We start from the raw sequence: 17,733 nt of genomic DNA, 5'->3' as shown, positions 1-17,733 counted from the left end.
AGCCAATGAAGTACAACTGTATCAGGCAATAGGAGACATAAATGTTAATAAACTGTAAATGAGAGAATTAACAAATGTGTGGCAGTACAGAAGGTTCATGGTCCTCACGTCCACTTTTTGATTTTGTGGATGTGGCCTGGAAAACTGGGGTTCATTTTAGTCGATGGCTTTTGATTGTCTGAGTTTTAGGTTTATATAAGTCACAGAAACTACTGAGGAAATTCACCCATACCACGGTGAGATGAGTTTCAAAACCGTAGAGCTGTTTGTAAGTGATACCTGTGATGATCTGGTTACAAGTACTTCGGAAGACCTTGGCACATAACTTACGCTCCCATGTGAGATGAATCAAGCCTCTGAGCGTGACAGGCGAAGTGTTTATCACTGGTGCCGCAGATGAAATGATGCACCTTGCGTAGTGTCAGCAGATTTATTTCCAGGGGTGGTTCCTTCACCAAGGAGCAGATGTGGATTTTGTTTTCCCTTTTGAAAAATAACCTTAGGCGTTTAAAGCATGTGTCGTAGTATTTTCACTGGCAGATAGCTAAAGTGTGACAGCATCAGAGGATAAAATAGGACATGATTTTTGCACTGTTTTAAATTACAGAAACTGGGGGGGGGTACTTCTTAAGAATGGAGGCGGGGGCAGCCGAAAGCATGTTGATGAAGTGCTGAACCTTTACTTAGTCGGATCTGTCCCATGGTCTGGGAACTCTGGGAAGTCATGTGTCCAAAAGGGAGAGAATTTTAGCTTTCACAGGGCTAGCTAATTTCAGTCTGCGGGACAATTTCTCCTGAGGAGAATGAAGAATATCCAATGCAGTGGGCCAAATCTCATAGGCAGTACACAGTAGTGCATGAGGACTGTGAATTCAATTTGAAAACTAAGACGTTTTGAAATGGTTCATATCAAACCAAGAAATGAAAAGTCTGGAAGTGTCATCTTCAAGTGGACAAAACAACGGACTGGATATTAAGAGAGGTGTATTTTAGCCTCACTTCTGACACCAACGAGCTTCATGAGAGCAGGGAAGCCTTCAGTTTCCTTCTCTGGAACATTAGACACAGCATTTTCTAGACATTAGTTTTTTTTAACAAAGCCAATTTTTCTTTCAGCCAAAAGCTTGGGGCGCCTGGGTGGCGCAGTTAAGTGTCCGACTCTTGGTTTCTGCTCAGGTAGTGATCTCAGGGTCGTGAGATTGAACCCCGCATTGGGCTCCATGTGGAGTCTGCTTAAGATTCTGTCTTGCTCTTCCTTTGCCCCTCCCCCACCACTCTCTCTCAAATAAATGAATCTTTTTTTTTTTTTTTTTAAAGCGTATACCTAAGTCTAATATGTAAAATAGCTAAAGACAGAGCCATTCCCCGGGGCTGTGCCCCCAGCCCCGGACTCGCCGGGAGCCATCCCCTCATGCCCACCAAGTGGCATGAGAAGTCAATAGGAACATTTGGAGAGATTGAGAGATGAGAGCTGAAGTCTCTTGAGTTCTAATTTGTTATGGTTGAACATGGAAATCTGTCTTGCTCGATAGGACACCACCAGGAACAACAAGGAATTAAAACAGGGATGGATTAGCACCTAAAGACTTCTTTGGGGAAAAAAAAAATCTGGGTTATTTTAACATAACCTCTGATGTTGGAAGAGGGCTCGTGGGACAATCTGGAAATTAGCTTTGAGCTTGACATAAATTTTGAAATCTCTATTTTTCCATCTCCTTCTTGGGGACCCTTGCTTTTGGGAGCCCACAGCAGTTTCTACTTTGCGATGCCTCGTCACACGTGTCATCTCAAGTGCACGTGTGTGAATGTCCTCACTGCTCCCTACTGTCCTGGAGATGGCAATTTGGTGGGGAGCCCACATCGTTCAAAGATTTCATTCTCACCAAGAAAAGGGCAGAGAGTTAACTACCTCTGTTTGAGTCTTGATGTCAGAGGAACATTAACCTTGAACCTTTAGACAAGTGGTCTTCACAAAACTCTCTGTCCTCCTGGTCAGGAACAGCTTAGCCCCACGTATAGAAGGACTTGCAAATTTATACATGGTTCATTTTATGGCCCAAACTCAGACCTCCATGATTCATTTCTGTTACACAGCTCACATGCTCTAAACCACATTCCCTTGTTTTCTCCTCTTGAAATGGAAGGCTGTGGGGAGAGAAGGGAAAGAGACTGATTTGGGGACAGAAGTGGTTCCTTGAAAGGGACAGAGAACAGATGGGCTTAACAAGTCATTATGGATTAAGTCCCAACTTTTTAGATGTTGGAAGGAAACTATGGAAATATTCAGCAGTTTTGTACTTAATCTCTGTATCATCCCCCCTCCCTCCAAAGCACAGTGGTAATTTTATTAAGATAGGAATAAGTTTCAATATGGGATAGGAGCTGATACTGAAATATGAAAGAGAAATGCAAATCTGAGGGAAATACTATGTTGTTGAAAAAACCTATAATGTGTAAGGCTAGGGTGAGGCATTTGTATTTATTACTAGATATAGAAATTTACTTTCCTAGCATTCTATTTCCTTAAAAGGAGGAGAAAGCAGCTACAGGACAAATGTTCCTTTTTACAACTGACAGTTACTTCATATTTTGATTTCTAACTTTATTTTGGTCCCCAAATTAACATTTTTTAGTGTTTCTTTCTGTTCTGCTCCTCTGACCTACCCTGGAAAATTTGAAGAACATTTATTTCTTTTGTTTTTCCACTCTAATAAGGTTTTAAATTTTTTTTCTTAAACTCAAAATATAAAAATATTTTCAAAATGCGTGTATTGAGATTCTCATTCTCAGTGAGATAACACAATTAGAATTCATAGTTAAGGCGATTTAACTTTCATTTTTTTCAAGTTGTTTACATTATAAATTACCTATGATTTATCATTTATAAATTTACAAAATGTGTGTTTTATGGCTTAGACTCAGGCATCCATGACTCATTGCTAACAAACATAGTTCTTGACAATGACACTTGAGTCTAGAACTCAGAGCCCTTATCCAATGCACCAAGTGTTTGAGCTCAAATCGGCGTCACTTTAGAGGTGTGGAGAGTTAATGCAGCTCCCAAAACCTGTTTTGTTCTCCATCCATAGTCTGTGTTCTTTGACAGTTTGATGCTCACAAGCTCATGCTGAATGTTTTGTTATTCAGTGCGCACTTTATAAAAGCAAGTCTCACTAAACGTACGTAGGAGAGGAAAAAAAACAAATCTCACCAAATAGCTGTTTGACAGCAAACGAATATAGTGCAACAAAACTTCAGTACTCTTATCTGTTTTGGTGGTGTTATAATCCTGAAGCAATTCAGAAATAAATTTCAGCAGGTAAATAAAATCATATACTGATTTCTGGAACATAGCAGAGTGCAAATGAGAAAAAGAAATATAATCTTCAACACTTTGTAACAATATATTTGCGATGTCTTACACAGAATCTAAAATAAAATAGCTTTCCTTTCTAAGATTAGTTTTTATATTATATCCATAAGCAGATCTTTACAAATATATATATATATACATTATTCTAAGCCAGGTACTCTTTATAAAGGAGATTTTATTTTTGCCAATATGAAGTGTTCTATAACCCAGTGAGCTACTGCGAGAGAGAGAGAGAGTGCAAAGTGTGCAAAGGCAGGGGTGTGGGGGTGCAGAGGGAAAGGGAGAGAGAATCCCAAGCGGACTCTGTGCTGAGTGCAGAGCCTGATGCAGGACTCAATTTCACGACCCTGAGATCACGACCTGAGCTGAAACCAAAAGTAGGACGCTTAACCGACTGTGCCACCCAGGTGCCCCCCACTGAGCTAATTCTTAAATGCATACTATGTGTCAGGCACTGTTTTCAGCTTGTATGTGTTTTATTTCATTTAATGTTTACAACAACCTTATGAAGTAGGGATTCTTATTACTATAATTTGAGTACATTAAGTAACTTGTTAAAAGTCAGACAGTGATGATGACAAGATTTGAACTCAGGCAGTCTGACTTCCAAACCACCATATTAAGTCACTACACTTTACTCCATGGATTCAAACCAGAGACAGATGATCTCTTTAGGAGTGATCAATGAAAAAAAAAAATACATAAAATTTTGTGAAGTATTTCCTCCATCTGAAATAGTTAAGGCTTAAAAATGAAAGAAAAGGAGTCACTTATGATTTTCCTTAACAAAGAATCATCGTCTGGGAGGCAATTTTGATATTTATAAAACCTCAAACTTCCGAATTACTAAAATGTCTGACGGTTTTCTGGAAATGAAGTTTCCTAAAAGGGACAGAGCTTGTTGAACACCAAGGCTACCACTAGAGCATAACAAGTTTCATCTATTTCGGCCACAATGATAGAATATCATGCCACCATATCATACCAGTAACCTCAAAGGATGTCAGGAAACTGAGGAGATCATATACAAGAAGATCATTCAAGTATTTGGGCCTTTCTTCAGAGCTCTGACGTAAATCAGGGAGATCCAGAGGACCACTACTAATCCAGAAGATCCACTTGTGAATTGGATCTTAAAGGACCCCGAAACTTACGGTTCTATGGAAAGTTCTATTAAATCTAGCATCCCCCTGGGGAATCTCATCCACATAAATCTTAGGACTCTAGGTCTTGCTGATCTTCTTACTGGAAGGCACTTGGGGAATTTGGAACTGGAGCAGGTTTCCTGAGGTGCCTGAATCACGGACATTTAGTATTGGACAGAACCTTGGGGATCAGCTTGTCCAACTTTATCATTTTGCCAATGAGGAAACCAAAAAGCAGAGTTTAAAACTTTGGATGCTGTCACAGAACCTGTCAGTGATAAAGTCACCAAGGAAAGCAGGCTCTCTGGCTCTTAGTTTGGAGATTTTAGTTGACTGACTTGGCTTTCATACCCATCATAGCCCCTGGCCTTTTAGACCTGTGGACATGGATCTGGGGCACTTCTTTCTCTGTCCTTTATAAGGCATCTGTGGCTGAGAGGGCCACCCATAGTTTTGTGGCTCCATGACGGAATGATCAACATCCTGTGAAACAGCATATAACTAAAACACAACATCGACTATGATGTACAGTACTGCTCGATATTATCTTCATGTTCTTGTACCTTCCGGAACATTGGAGAATATTGTTTATGCTTAAACAAACTATAACCCTAATCTTCATTTTACCTGTCTCTTTAAGAAGGGTGGATGGAGAAAAACAGGATAAAAAAGTAAGTTTTCAACTGTTTACCTTAATCTCAATTTAAATGTAGATTCTGGGGAAATATTCTATTCCCAGGGATGGTCTCCAATAATTGCTACTCGTAAGGGATGAAAAGGAGACAGGTTGAGAGGTTTCCAGGATCGTAAGAAGGAAGCTGCAAATTCACTCTAGTTAGTCCCCAGCTAGCGTGGGGGTGGGGGTGGGGGGGGACGTCCTACTGAGAGAGCCACGTACCAGGAGCAGCTGCAGCAACAACACCAGCAGAAGCAACACGTGTTGTTGGGTCTCTGGTTTCCAGGCCCTTGAGACACAGCAGGTGTTCCTTCATTTTGTGATTGCTGTCTCTTTCGCATTTCAGCTACTTTCGCACCCAACTGGCTGAAAGAAGAGAGAAAACAGAAGGTCTGAAAAAATTAAAAGAAAGATCCATTGCCTCTGCTGAAGGGAACATAGTTTAATTGGGATGGGAGATAAATGAAGGTAAAAAAAAATGAATAAGCTTTAGCAGTCAAATTAAAAATTTTCAGCAAAAATTTTTCAGGAGACTATCTTAAAAACCTGAGGGACAAACTTCCACCCTTATCTGCTACATAAAATGATCATAACGACGTCACGTAATCAAAATCAAGTTAGTAAAGGAGACAAGGTTGGAAAATCTATGTTTAACTTCTTTCTTTACTCAAGAAGGATTTCATCCGCTTTCCCTGGTGAACAGGTCTAAATGACTGTAGCAGGGGTACGTAACTTGTTTCTCCCCTGGTGTTCACTTACAGTCAGGTTCACTGAGTTTTACAAATCAGCTTGCAAGGTTTCTAACTATGTAAAATTGTGAGGAAGATCAAGTTTGTTTCTGGTGTTCTTTCAGCTTCTTTTAAGACATTGCATCTCCATCCGACTCACCCTTCAGGGGCCGAATCTTGATCATATATATTGGCAAAGTGCGTTTTTCGCCGTTAGGAGTCCCTGTTGCAAAGGTAACACTTCCCTTCCCTCCACCACCCCAGATGCGTTTTCATTCAGTAGAGAATTGTGGAAAAATAAAAAGTCATCCAATCCAGGGAAATTACTTTGGTGGAATGTCGGTATCATGGCAAATGAGAAAAATGCTGGGACACAGGATGAACTACCTGTGACCTTATGAAGCAGGCCAAATGAGTTGTCACCTATGTATAGGTGACCTAGGACTTTGTTGAGGATAAAAAAAAAAAAACTTTGAGTAGAATAATATCAATATAGCATGACCTCATGGAAAAGGAATGAATTCTACTGCATGATTTTTTCATAAATATGCAACGTATGTAAATCATATACATACAATGTCATGTGTGACTGTGAGCCATACTTATTAAAACCATCATGTACTTTGGGTTATTTTGGTATTGTGAGCTCATGCTTTAAAAATTATGTTTTTCAAGCACTGACTTTTTTTAAATTGGAGAATAAGGTATGTATCAAAAAAATTTTTCTGTGTTTACATAAGGGAAGTAGTTAAATAATCTTCATGGGCAAATACTTATATATTCTTGTAGCATTTCTAGTTAAAAGGTTATCAGGTATATAATCTACTTCATTCAGAAGAAAACAAAGTCAGAGGAAGGAGTGAAATATAAGAAGCAATTAGGTACTGAAATTCATAAGAATAATGATGTTGGACTTAATTAATGACTGGCTAAAGTAAAATCCCATGATTCTCTGTTTAGAACAGTCTAGAAATAAATTTAAGACTACATAAATTAGGGAAATGGAAGGGTTTCCTTCCCACCACTAACAGTTTTTATATGTATGACAGTGTCCCCAGATTGTTCAGTTTAAGAGTCCTTTTATAAACATCTCCAGGCCAATCAGCACCTGTGACACAGTGATCACTCCATCCTCTTTGAAATGCTTTCCTCTCCTGCCTTTCTGGGCACCATACTCACGTATTCGCTCCCTAGCTCACGAGGCACTTCTCAGTCTATTTTGTTCTTTCCTTTTCTCGTCTCTCACCTCCAAATTTTGGTTGGCCACAATACTCTGTCCCTAGAATGCTTCTCTGTCATTTTTTGGATGAACTCATTGAGACTTTTACTGGACCTACCTGCTTCCTGTTCAGAATTCTCAAATTTACAAGTCCAGTAAAGATGATTTTCCCGAATTCAGGACTCATCTATCCAACTACCTACCTGACGTCTCCCCTGGGCTTTCTCAACTTGGCATCTCAGGCACATGTTCCAATCCGATGCTCTTTCCTCCTCCACCGACCCGTTCCTCCCACAATTCTTTCACTTTCCGTAAATGAAAAGCCTTATCTAATTATTCAGACCAAGGGGGGAGAAAACCAAAAACCTGTGGAATCATCCTAGACTCCCCTCTTTCATTCAGACCTCACATCAGCAGACCAGCGAATGCGAGGCCTCGTTACTGTCCCCTCGCACTCCATTCTGTTCTCGCTACTCCTCATCTCTTCTCTTCTCTTCCTATTCCATTCCCGTCTAGTCTCAACACAGCAGCCACAGTGAGTCTTCTAGAACATAAGTAGGTGATTTCAGCAAAGATTCTTCCACCCAAATCCACTCTAAATCTTCCAGTGGCTTCCCATTTTACTCAGAGTCAAAGCCAATGTTTTTGCACTCTGGTCCTTTATCGCTTCTCTGAATGCATCTCCTTTTCTCTCCTCCTCGCTCACTCTGTTTAACCAAAATGGCCTCCTTGCTGTTCCTCAACCATGCCTGGTACAGTCACATGTCGGGGCCTTTGCACTGGCTCTTCCCTCAGTGCTTGACTTCATCCTTACTCCTATGTTACATTCTCAGGGGAACCTTCCCTGCTACTTTATTTAAAATCACCCCTCCCTTACTCTACCCCAAGCATAACCTATCCACCCTTGTTTGTCTAACCAACTAGAAAATAAGTTCCATGAAGGTAGAGATTTTTGTCTATTCTATTCATTGTAACAATGCCTGGTACATAGTAGATAACATAAAAATGCTTACTGAGTGCTGAATTTTATAGGCAACTTCATTGATGACAAGAAAAGGACAATAAACTCTATCACATCCAACACTGAAAATTATTAATTTCCTAGCCAATGCAATAAAATAAGAAAAAGTAAATAAGGGTTGAAGGAAAACACACATTTTAATATTTACAAGTGATGTGGTTGTCTACAAAGAAATTCCAAGAGATTAGATGAAGTTATCAGAGACAGTTCATGGAGGATACCAGGTTAAGCTTCAAAAATCAATGCCTTTCTAAAATACTACCAATAACTAATTAGAATATATCAAAGAAAGAAAGGCATCATGCAAATGAATTATATAAATGAAAACAACTGGCACTATTTCTAACAAAAGTTGTGCAAGAACTTTCTGAAAATATTACAAAACTTTATCAAAAAATACAAAATAAACCTGGATAGAGATAGGTTATTTTCTCAAGTGGGGAAATGGGGTATCTTCAAAGTGTTAGTTGTCCCAAATTATTCTATAAATTCAGTATGACTGTAATAAAAATTCTAATTTAATCATTCATGGAAATCAACAAAGGGATTCTAAAATTTATGTGGAAGAATAAAAGGGCAGAAATAAACCAAGATATCTCTGAGAACAAGAACAAGTGGTGATGTCATGTCAATAATACAAAACAATAACAATTATGACAGTATGTCATTGGTAGGGGAATACATAAGTAGATCAGTAGAAGGAATCTATATAGAGCTGAGACACAGACTCAGGCATATATGCAATCATGGCTTAAATTAGAGGACATTTCCATTATCATTCAGAAGAAGTTCAATACCCGGTGTTGATACAATTTGATTTAAACACGAAAAAAACTACATCTTTAAGCTATAACACACACACACAAACTTCAAATGAATTGGGGATAGGTGTTACAAACAATTATAAAACTCTGATAAAAATATAGAGAAATGCTTTTATAGTTTCAGGGCAGGAAAAGGATTTCTTATGAGACTAAGGTAAAAAGGAAAATATTATTTTTGATATAGTCTAATTTATCAAAAACCTTTGAACAAATAAGGATAACATAAATAAAGTGAAAAATGAAAACCGGACTAGAAGATACAAAGGATTATTATCTGTAATACAGAAGTAACACATCACAGTTGAAAAATACAAATAACCTAATAGAAAAATGGGCAAAGGAGATGTGTGGGCAGTTTACAGAAGAGGAAAACATAAATGCCCCAAATTAGATTAATAAATGCTCAAAACCAGTAATCAGAGAAATTCAAATAAACAATTATTCCATAACCGATTTCCGCACAGTTAAAAAGTCACAGGGCACCAAATTTTGAGAGAGGATGTGGGTAAACAAAAAGCTCTCATACAATCATTTTGAAGAATAATATTGGCTACATAACAATGTAGCTAACAAATTCCACTCTCCTATTTATACATTGGAGAAACTTTCACATATGCATAGGAAGACATTAATGACGGTATTTTTAATAACTCCAATGGGAAACAATCTATATTTTCATCTTTTCAGGAATAAATAAAGATGGGGATCTTGTTATATGATGATACATAAAACAACACTTAAAACGGATAACTTAGACCTATGGGATTCAACGGGGAGATCGTAAAATAACACTGAATGGAAAAAACAGCTGTAAAATATTAAATATAGCCTGTATTGTTAACTTAATTTTCATAATTACACAAAACAATACCTTTTATTTCCAGATAATATATATAGTAAAGTAATAAAAGCATGAACTAGAGCCATGACTTTGGATGCTTCTGGGGGATAATGATGGGCATGTGATTGGAAAAAGAGGGATTTATAACTTTATCTGATCATTTCTTTTACAAAGACCTGAAGCAATAACAAAATATTAGTATTTGTTTAATTGGAGTATTGCATGCAGGAGTATTTGTTTTATTATCTTTTGTACTTATTTATATTTTTTTCTTCAGAACCCCCCGCTCCCCCCACATACACATATACATAAATACAACACAGCTTTATACCAGACAGAGGTCCTTATCTATATCTTATCCCGGAAGTTTGCAGAAAGATTCAATCACCTTCTTGAGAATTGAATACCTTCATTTTCTCACTGTTAAATATCCAATTTTGAAAAATTCATAGAGAAATGTCATGTTGGGTGCAACCGTGTAGTTTAAAAGCATGGAAAAGGAGTTCAAATAATATGGTAGATTTGCAGGACTTTTCACTGTTTTCTAAGTCCTTTGGCTCATTAGAAAAAAAAAAAATCACAGGGGCACCTGGGGGGCTCAGTCAGTTAAGCCTCTGCCTTCAGCTCAAGTCATGATCCCAGGGTCCTGGGATGGAGCCCTGGTCGTGCTCCCTGCTCAGCGGGGAGCCTGCTTCTCCCTCTGCCCTTCGCCCTGCTTGTGCTCTCTCTCTCTTTTTGTGTCAAATAAATAAATAAAATCTTTTAAAAAATTAAAAAGAAATTACAGGCGAATGCCTTCTCTGTGCTTTTCTGAGGTAATTGTGTGTGTTGTGTCATCAATATTTTCCTTCTGACAAAAAAAAAAAGAGAAACTACTACTCACTGATTTCTCTTGTGTAAATACCCATACCATTTGGAGCAGGTTGCTCCTATTTTTCTGACTGATCTGTATGTGTCCCTGAACACCAGCAGTTTGGTATTTATACTCTGTATTGTATCAACTAGGTTTGGAGTCTACACTTCTCCTGGGCTGTCTGGCATACAACTATATATAAGAAAAACAGTCTGTTGTCATATTTTGCTACATAGCTGCACTGTCCAAAGAATTACACACACAGAGGGGGAGGAAAAACTACTGAGAAAGCTACTTAGTGACAGGACTTTCTCTGGTTGAAGAGCCGAGGCAAATAGCGGCTATTCACAGCCTGGAATCCTTACTTGCATCTACTTCCTGTGTGTCCTTCTAAACAGTGGTACTTAATGATAATTCACGGGATTTAGCTGTAAATACAGAAGGGAAAATCTGTATAACTGTTATAGTTTTCTTTTCTAGAGGTAACTGATTCTAGTTTCAAGCAAAACAAATTTTCTTAATGTCATAAAGGAAAAAAGAAGAAAAAATGTTTTGCAAAAGGGTGCATAACCAAGGACTAAAACTCAAACAATTTTGAGTATGGGGAGGCCAATTCTTTTTTCCTCCACTCAAACTCCCTAGGGAGATAGACTGTCAAGGAACTAATTAATTTCGCAGGCTAGAGGAGAATGAGGCAGGGGAAATTGGTTTCTCCTTTGCAGAGAAGTACATACTTGTGCACAAAATTAGGACTTCAGACTCTGAGCTGTGTGGCTCTGGAAGGGCCCATGACCCAGGGGCACAGCAGGGCTGGGAGCATGGATAGTGGCATCCCAGACTGCTCCTCTCACACTGGCCACCTTGGAAAACACTTCATTTAGTTCTTATAGTGAGGTACTGGGAAAGCTGTTACAGAATAAAGATTAATCCTTGAGCATCATCATTTCCCCCTCAAAGCTTCGGTAAACTTATTAGCAAGGTAAACCAATAAATCTGAGGTAGTGATGAGGGAGGGCTTTTTGTTGTTTGGGGGCATTACTTGTATCTTTCAAGAAGTAAGGAGGACATTTGATCTCATTTCCACCTGACCACAGTTTTACTCCATGTTGCTTTTTCCCCTTTTCCAGGATCACGTGCAATGATCAAAAACCATCTTTACACAACAAAAGTAAAAATCAACAAGTGGGACTACATCCAACCATAAAAGCTTCTGCACAGCAACAGAAATAATCACCAAAATGAAAAGGCATCTTACAGAATGGGAGAAAATACTTGCAACCATGTATCTGGCAAAGGGCTTAATTTCCAAAATATATAAAGATCTCATGCAACTCAATAACAAAAAATAACAATCCAGCAAAAAAAAAAAAAAAAATGGGCAGAGGAACTGAATAGGCTTTTTTCCAAAGAAGACACTCAAATGGCCCGCACATTCATGAAAAGATACTCAACATTACTAATTATCAGGGAAATGCAAATCTAAACCACAAGGAGATATCACCTCACACCCGCTAGATTGTCTATTAACAAAAAGTCAAGAAATAACAAGTATTGTTGAGGATGTAGAGAAATGGGAATAGTGATGCACTGTTGGTAGGAATATAAATTGATTTAGCCACATGAAAAACATGAAAGTTTTGAAGTATGGTGGTTCTTCAAAAAATTAAAAATAGAATTACCATCTGATCCAGCAATCCCATTTCTGGGTACATGTCCAAAGCAAATAAAAACAGGATTTAGAAAAGATACCTGAACTCCCATGTTCATTGTACTTGCATTATTCACACTACCCAAGATATGGAAACCAACCTTAGTGTTTGTCAATGGATGATGGATAAAGATGTGGTGTGTTTGTGTGTATGTATGTGTGTACACACACACACACACACACGTATATGTATGTATACATATGATATATGTATATACATATGTAAAATTGAATATAATGATATTCCACTCATATATATTCCATACATATATATGTATATATGTATGTAAAATGGAATATTATTCAGCCATGAGAAAGAAGGAAATCTTGCCATTTGTAACAACATGGGTGGACCTTGAGGGCAACATGCTAAGTGAGATAAGGCAGACAGAGAAAGACAAATATTGTTTGTTGCCCCTTTTATGTGGAATCTAAAAAAGCTGAACTTGTAGAAACAGAGTAGAATGGTGGTTCAGGGGCTGGTGGTGGAGGAACTGGGGAGATGCTGGTCAAAGGATACAAACTTGCAGTTAGAACATGAGGAAGTTCTAGAGATCATAACGGCATTGTGCTTATAGTTAACAATACCGTATTACATACTTCAAAGTTGCTAGGAGACTAGACCTTAAATATTCTCACCACATAGAAGAAATGATAATTATGGGACATGATGGAGGTGTTAGCTAATGCTACAATCGTATTGCAATATATAAATGTATCAAACCAACACTTGTACACTTTACACTTACACAATGTTATATGTCACTTATATTTCAACTGGAAAAATATCTTCACAGTTTGAGCAATGAACAAGATGAAATTTAAAAAGATAAATATAAGGATATGAGCTTGGATCTAAAAAAAACTTTGTAAGACAAGTACGGGAGAAACATGGAGTACAAGGAGCATATGAAAAATTTTAGGTGATTTACTGGACAATAAATTCAGTATTAATAGTACAATGTAAACAAAATAGTTAATGAAAACTTAGAATGCATTAATAGAAGCATGTTTTCTAAAACAAGTTTTCTAAGCTGGTGATGGGTCTTCTCTGGGCTGGATAAATGGTTGTGTTTAATCCCAGTCACCACAAGTTAAGAAAGAAACTGAAATATGTTCAGAAGACTAGAAGGAGGAGAACTAAAACAAAACAAAACAGAACAAAAAATCAAAAAGTCTCATAAGAATACTATTTTTAGAACAAAGGTGTTTGCTCTAATGAAGAAAAAGAAAATCTGAATCATACTTCTCTAATATTTGAAGTGATATCATGTAGGAGAAAATACAGATCTGCTTTGTAGGATCCCAAATGTTAGAAGATGGATTGGCGAATAGAAACAATTAAGACTCTTGCTTCCTTACTTTCCATATAAGGATCTGATACTCAGATGAGATCTTCATTTACCTTTGAGGTTGGTATCAAGCCACGTATTCTTGAGCATTCAAATGGAGGCTTGACAACCCTTTGAAAGAGGCTGATGTACAGAGGCCTCAATTTTACATGGATGGTTAGCGTGGAGCCCAACATGGGCCTTGAACTCATGACCTTGAGATCAAGACCTGGGCTGAGATCAAGAGTCAGACACTTAACCGAATGAGCCACCCAGCCTCCTGAGACAGAAAATATCTTAGTTCTGAAGTTACTATTCTGGAAATGGCCTGCCCAAGCTAACTACTCTCTTCAAAATACAGTTGGGAGGGAGAGGACAACCCCTGTTTTTATCAGTTTCTACACTCTTGTAGATCATATTGTCAGTTCTTGAGCGTTGACTAATATTATTCTTCATCTCTTTTGTTTTTATATTGTTTCCCAATAGAATTGTAAAACTCTTAAGAGAAAGGAGAGAAAGAAAAAATATATCTCATATATATTGGTTTTCCTGGAATCTAGCAGTAATTTCTGTCAATAGTAGATGCATAATAAATATTGAATATTGTGACAGTGAATATGGTAGATTTCTCAGATTATTAAAAAAAAAAAATCTACTTTCCCAAGGCAGAGATTTCAAATTTTTACATACAATTCTTATAGCTCTAAGACATACTGTCAAGTTTGAACAGTGTTCTTTATCCTTTCCCAAAGTGTCCCTTTGGGATTGATAATAATAGAACACCTCAGTACATCATTATTACTGTAAAGGTCAAATGGGTTGAATATGTAAAATGCTTGGAACAAATCTTTATACATATCGTAAGCACTCAATAAGTGACAGTCCTCTCAAGATAGCACTGGAAAGAACTGTTCCTAATGTTGCCAGAAAGTTGGTGTGGTACAATGTTTTCAAGCTACAGATGTTGAAGATTTCCATCACTATCTTCTTGCTGAGAGATCATTTCTTATAGGGTGGGTTGTCAAATTTTTGTACCCATTGGGTAGAATCTCCCTATCTCAGGGATCTACACAAAGGCTTACTCAGTGAAGAAAGAATACTAATAGTTTGGTTTTTCATTTCACCACTAACACTGTAATTTTTATCACATGTAAATGAACGGAGTCTCAAGTGACTCATAGTACCCACAATCAACTCCTTATCCAACAATCAAACTTCATTATAATTGCCACCATCTTCTCATGTTTAGTGAAAGCATTTAGTTTTGCCATATAGTCATTGATTCCATGTTTAGCCCCAAAAAGGTACTTGCTAAATAAGCCAAATTCGTGAGGCCTTCTTTAGCACCGGGGTGGACAAGGAAGCAATTCACTATGTACAGATATCTATTCCTGGTTGTGATGTATTTTCCCTGTGAAGGAAAACAACTCCGCCCTCAATTTAACATTTCTGATAACTACTCTGCTTCACCCAAGCCAGCATTTATCTATGTGACAGAGCAAGCTTTCAATGTCATTTCCAGTCTCAAGATATGTTTATCTAAAAAGAGTTGTATCCAAACTAGTTTTTGCTTTTTGCAGGGGGGGGGGGTCAAAGGGGCTACTTTTTGTGTTTTCAAAAACACCATTTTTATGATTACATTAAAACTACGAGGAATTTGAGAAGTAATCTCTGTGCACTCAGAGGGAATACTCCTGAGAATGTGATTCTGGTCAATACTTTGGGTTGTTAGGTCTGACTCCATCAGTAAATATATCCATGTATTTCGTTTCTTAGGTGATATATAAAGCTCACTAAAATGTCACATTATGTTGAGTCTGCAATTCTCTCTTCATGTTGATAATATTTTCATATGTATTTATAAGTATGTAAATATATGTAAGATTAAATATAGTCACTGCTGTGTCTTCCTTTACCTTTAAAGTAGAGAATCAGATCAGTGTCAGTCCCTCTCCTTGTTCTGGCTCCTGTGCATCTACAGGACACATTTAAAAGCATTATTTGACAGGGTTATTTTATAAGGGCACTCGGACAGCATGGATGTCCTCAGAAGATTCACCCATTTTGATTCCACAGGACATCACAATTTCTTATCCTATGATTCTGGTCTTCTATCAACTTTCCATTTTTTTCTTTTGACTATGCTTTTTAAAGTGTAGTGGCTTGGAGGAGGAGAGATCTGGACTAGAGTCATAGGGGTCTGGCTTGTCCTGGCCAGGCGGCAGTGGGTAAGTTACTTAACCTCTGCCGTTGTCTGTAAAATGGGGAAATGGTATTCACTTCACTCAGTAGTTGTAAGGAAGGGAAAGCAAAGCATATTTATTGCTATTATGACTAGTAACCTTAGCAGTGTGCCAAGTGAACAGCATTCACTAATCTGTAATCACAATCACAATACTTGTTCTTATTAGTCCCAGACAACTTCTGTCTTCATGTTTACATGAAGATTTTTCTTCAAAATTTTAAGATGGGTTTTTAAATATAACTGCCAGGGTGATTGATGGACTTGGTAATTGCCAAGGTTCTCATACAAAGAGTTAAAAACCAGGTCTCTGGGCACCTGGGTGGCTCAGATGGTTAAGCGTCTGCCTTCAGCTCAGGTCATGATCCCAGGGTCCTGGGATCGGGTCCCGCAACGGGCTCCCTGCTCAGCGGGGAGTCTGCTTCTCCCTCTGCCTGTCTCTCTCTGTCTCTCATGAATAAATAAATAAAATCTTAAACAAAACAAAACAAAAAAAACAGGCCTTTGCCATTCATAGTGTGGTCCATGGATCAGCACCATTGCACCCCCTGGGAGGTTGTTAGAAATGAGGATCTCACACCCCACCTCAGACTTAGTGGATTTGATTTTACATTTTAACAAGATTCCCTGATGATCCATATAACCAGTAAGGCCTGAGAAGCACTGATTGAGGCCACACTAAGTTGTGAACTTGGGGCACTGTGATCAGTGTGTAGAGATATATCCAGGAGTCAGAAAGACACGGTATGTTCGACCTAAACACAAAGTGGGAGGAAAAATCAGTCACAAAGAGCTTGTTGAAATACTACCCCTTCGATGCTCATCTCACTTACCATCCCCTCTGTCTTCTACCCACTGGGGCAGAAGTAAGCGCTTCCCTCTCAGTGTTGACCCAGTATTGTGCACCTACCATTCTGCGTTGTAATTCGTGGGCAAGCCTGTTACATTACTGGACTCTGACATCCTAAAGACTCTCACTCTTTTTTCTCCTGGCAGTCTCTGCCAGACCAGCCTATGGGAAGGTACTTAGCAATGCTTGACCTTCTTTGATCTGCAATTTCATACCGTTTTATAGTTTTGCCTTTTGTGAGTTCTTCCTACAGGAGCATGAGCTCTTTGAGGGCAGAGGCTGGGCCATTCATCTTGGTAATTTTGATACACATAAAGGAGTAATTATGTGTCTCAATTAAGCTCCCACTGAGAACTGAAATTTTGTGAGATAGATCAAGTGTTCCACTCCACATAGAACCATCTCTCTATTTTGGTCAGAAGAAAAACATTAATTTAAGGAGGAGAAATGTCTCTCATAAAGTTTATCCCATTTTTTTCTTCTTAAAATGTTGGTATCTACTACTGTTTGCATACTTTGGAATATAATAAAAGCCAGTATTTAATTTTACACATAAATTTAAAAATCAGTGATTTCAATATTAACATCATCAACATGATAGTGGTGAAAAGCACCATATTTTCCAGGAACTTCATCACATATAAGCTTGAGAACCAGTGAGCTCAGTCAATGTGTGTTAAAGAAGTGAGATAAGACAAAGAGAAGGTGTCTTTCTAGCATAGGTGCGTAGACAGGTTCCCCAACAGAAGTCAGATTTGCTCAGTTAATATGAAGAGGAAGGTCACTCAATTACTTAGCAATAGCAGAAAGTCTAAAATACCAATACAGACGAAGTAGAACTTTAAAAAAAAAAATCCACTCTTTACCTGACTTATTCAGGCTTGGCTTTAGTTTAGAATAGCAGCATTAGCTTAGGGTGAAC

The 17,733-nt window shown here is 38.1% G+C and overlaps 1 protein-coding gene across 1 annotated transcript in view; it reads right to left on the bottom strand.

Moving 5' to 3' along the window:
* The window catches only part of RGS17 (regulator of G protein signaling 17), a 28,743-nt gene extending 23,202 nt beyond the window's left edge, over positions 1-5,541 (bottom strand). Inside the window, exon 1 of the mRNA XM_028103368.2 lies at positions 5,417-5,541. Coding sequence (XP_027959169.1) covers positions 5,417-5,535 — 119 coding nt within the window. The 5' untranslated portion in view covers positions 5,536-5,541. The remainder of the gene's footprint in view (positions 1-5,416) is intronic.
* Positions 5,542-17,733: the final 12,192 nt, after the last annotated feature.

Source organism: Eumetopias jubatus, unplaced genomic scaffold (genome assembly GCF_037043125.1).
Source record: "Eumetopias jubatus isolate StellerSeaLion01/CBP00866 unplaced genomic scaffold, mEumJub1_p1.0 scaffold_6, whole genome shotgun sequence".
NCBI lineage: Eukaryota > Metazoa > Chordata > Mammalia > Carnivora > Otariidae > Eumetopias > Eumetopias jubatus.
The sequence above is the reverse complement of the archived record's forward strand: the minus strand, read 5'-3'. Positions and strand labels throughout refer to the sequence as shown.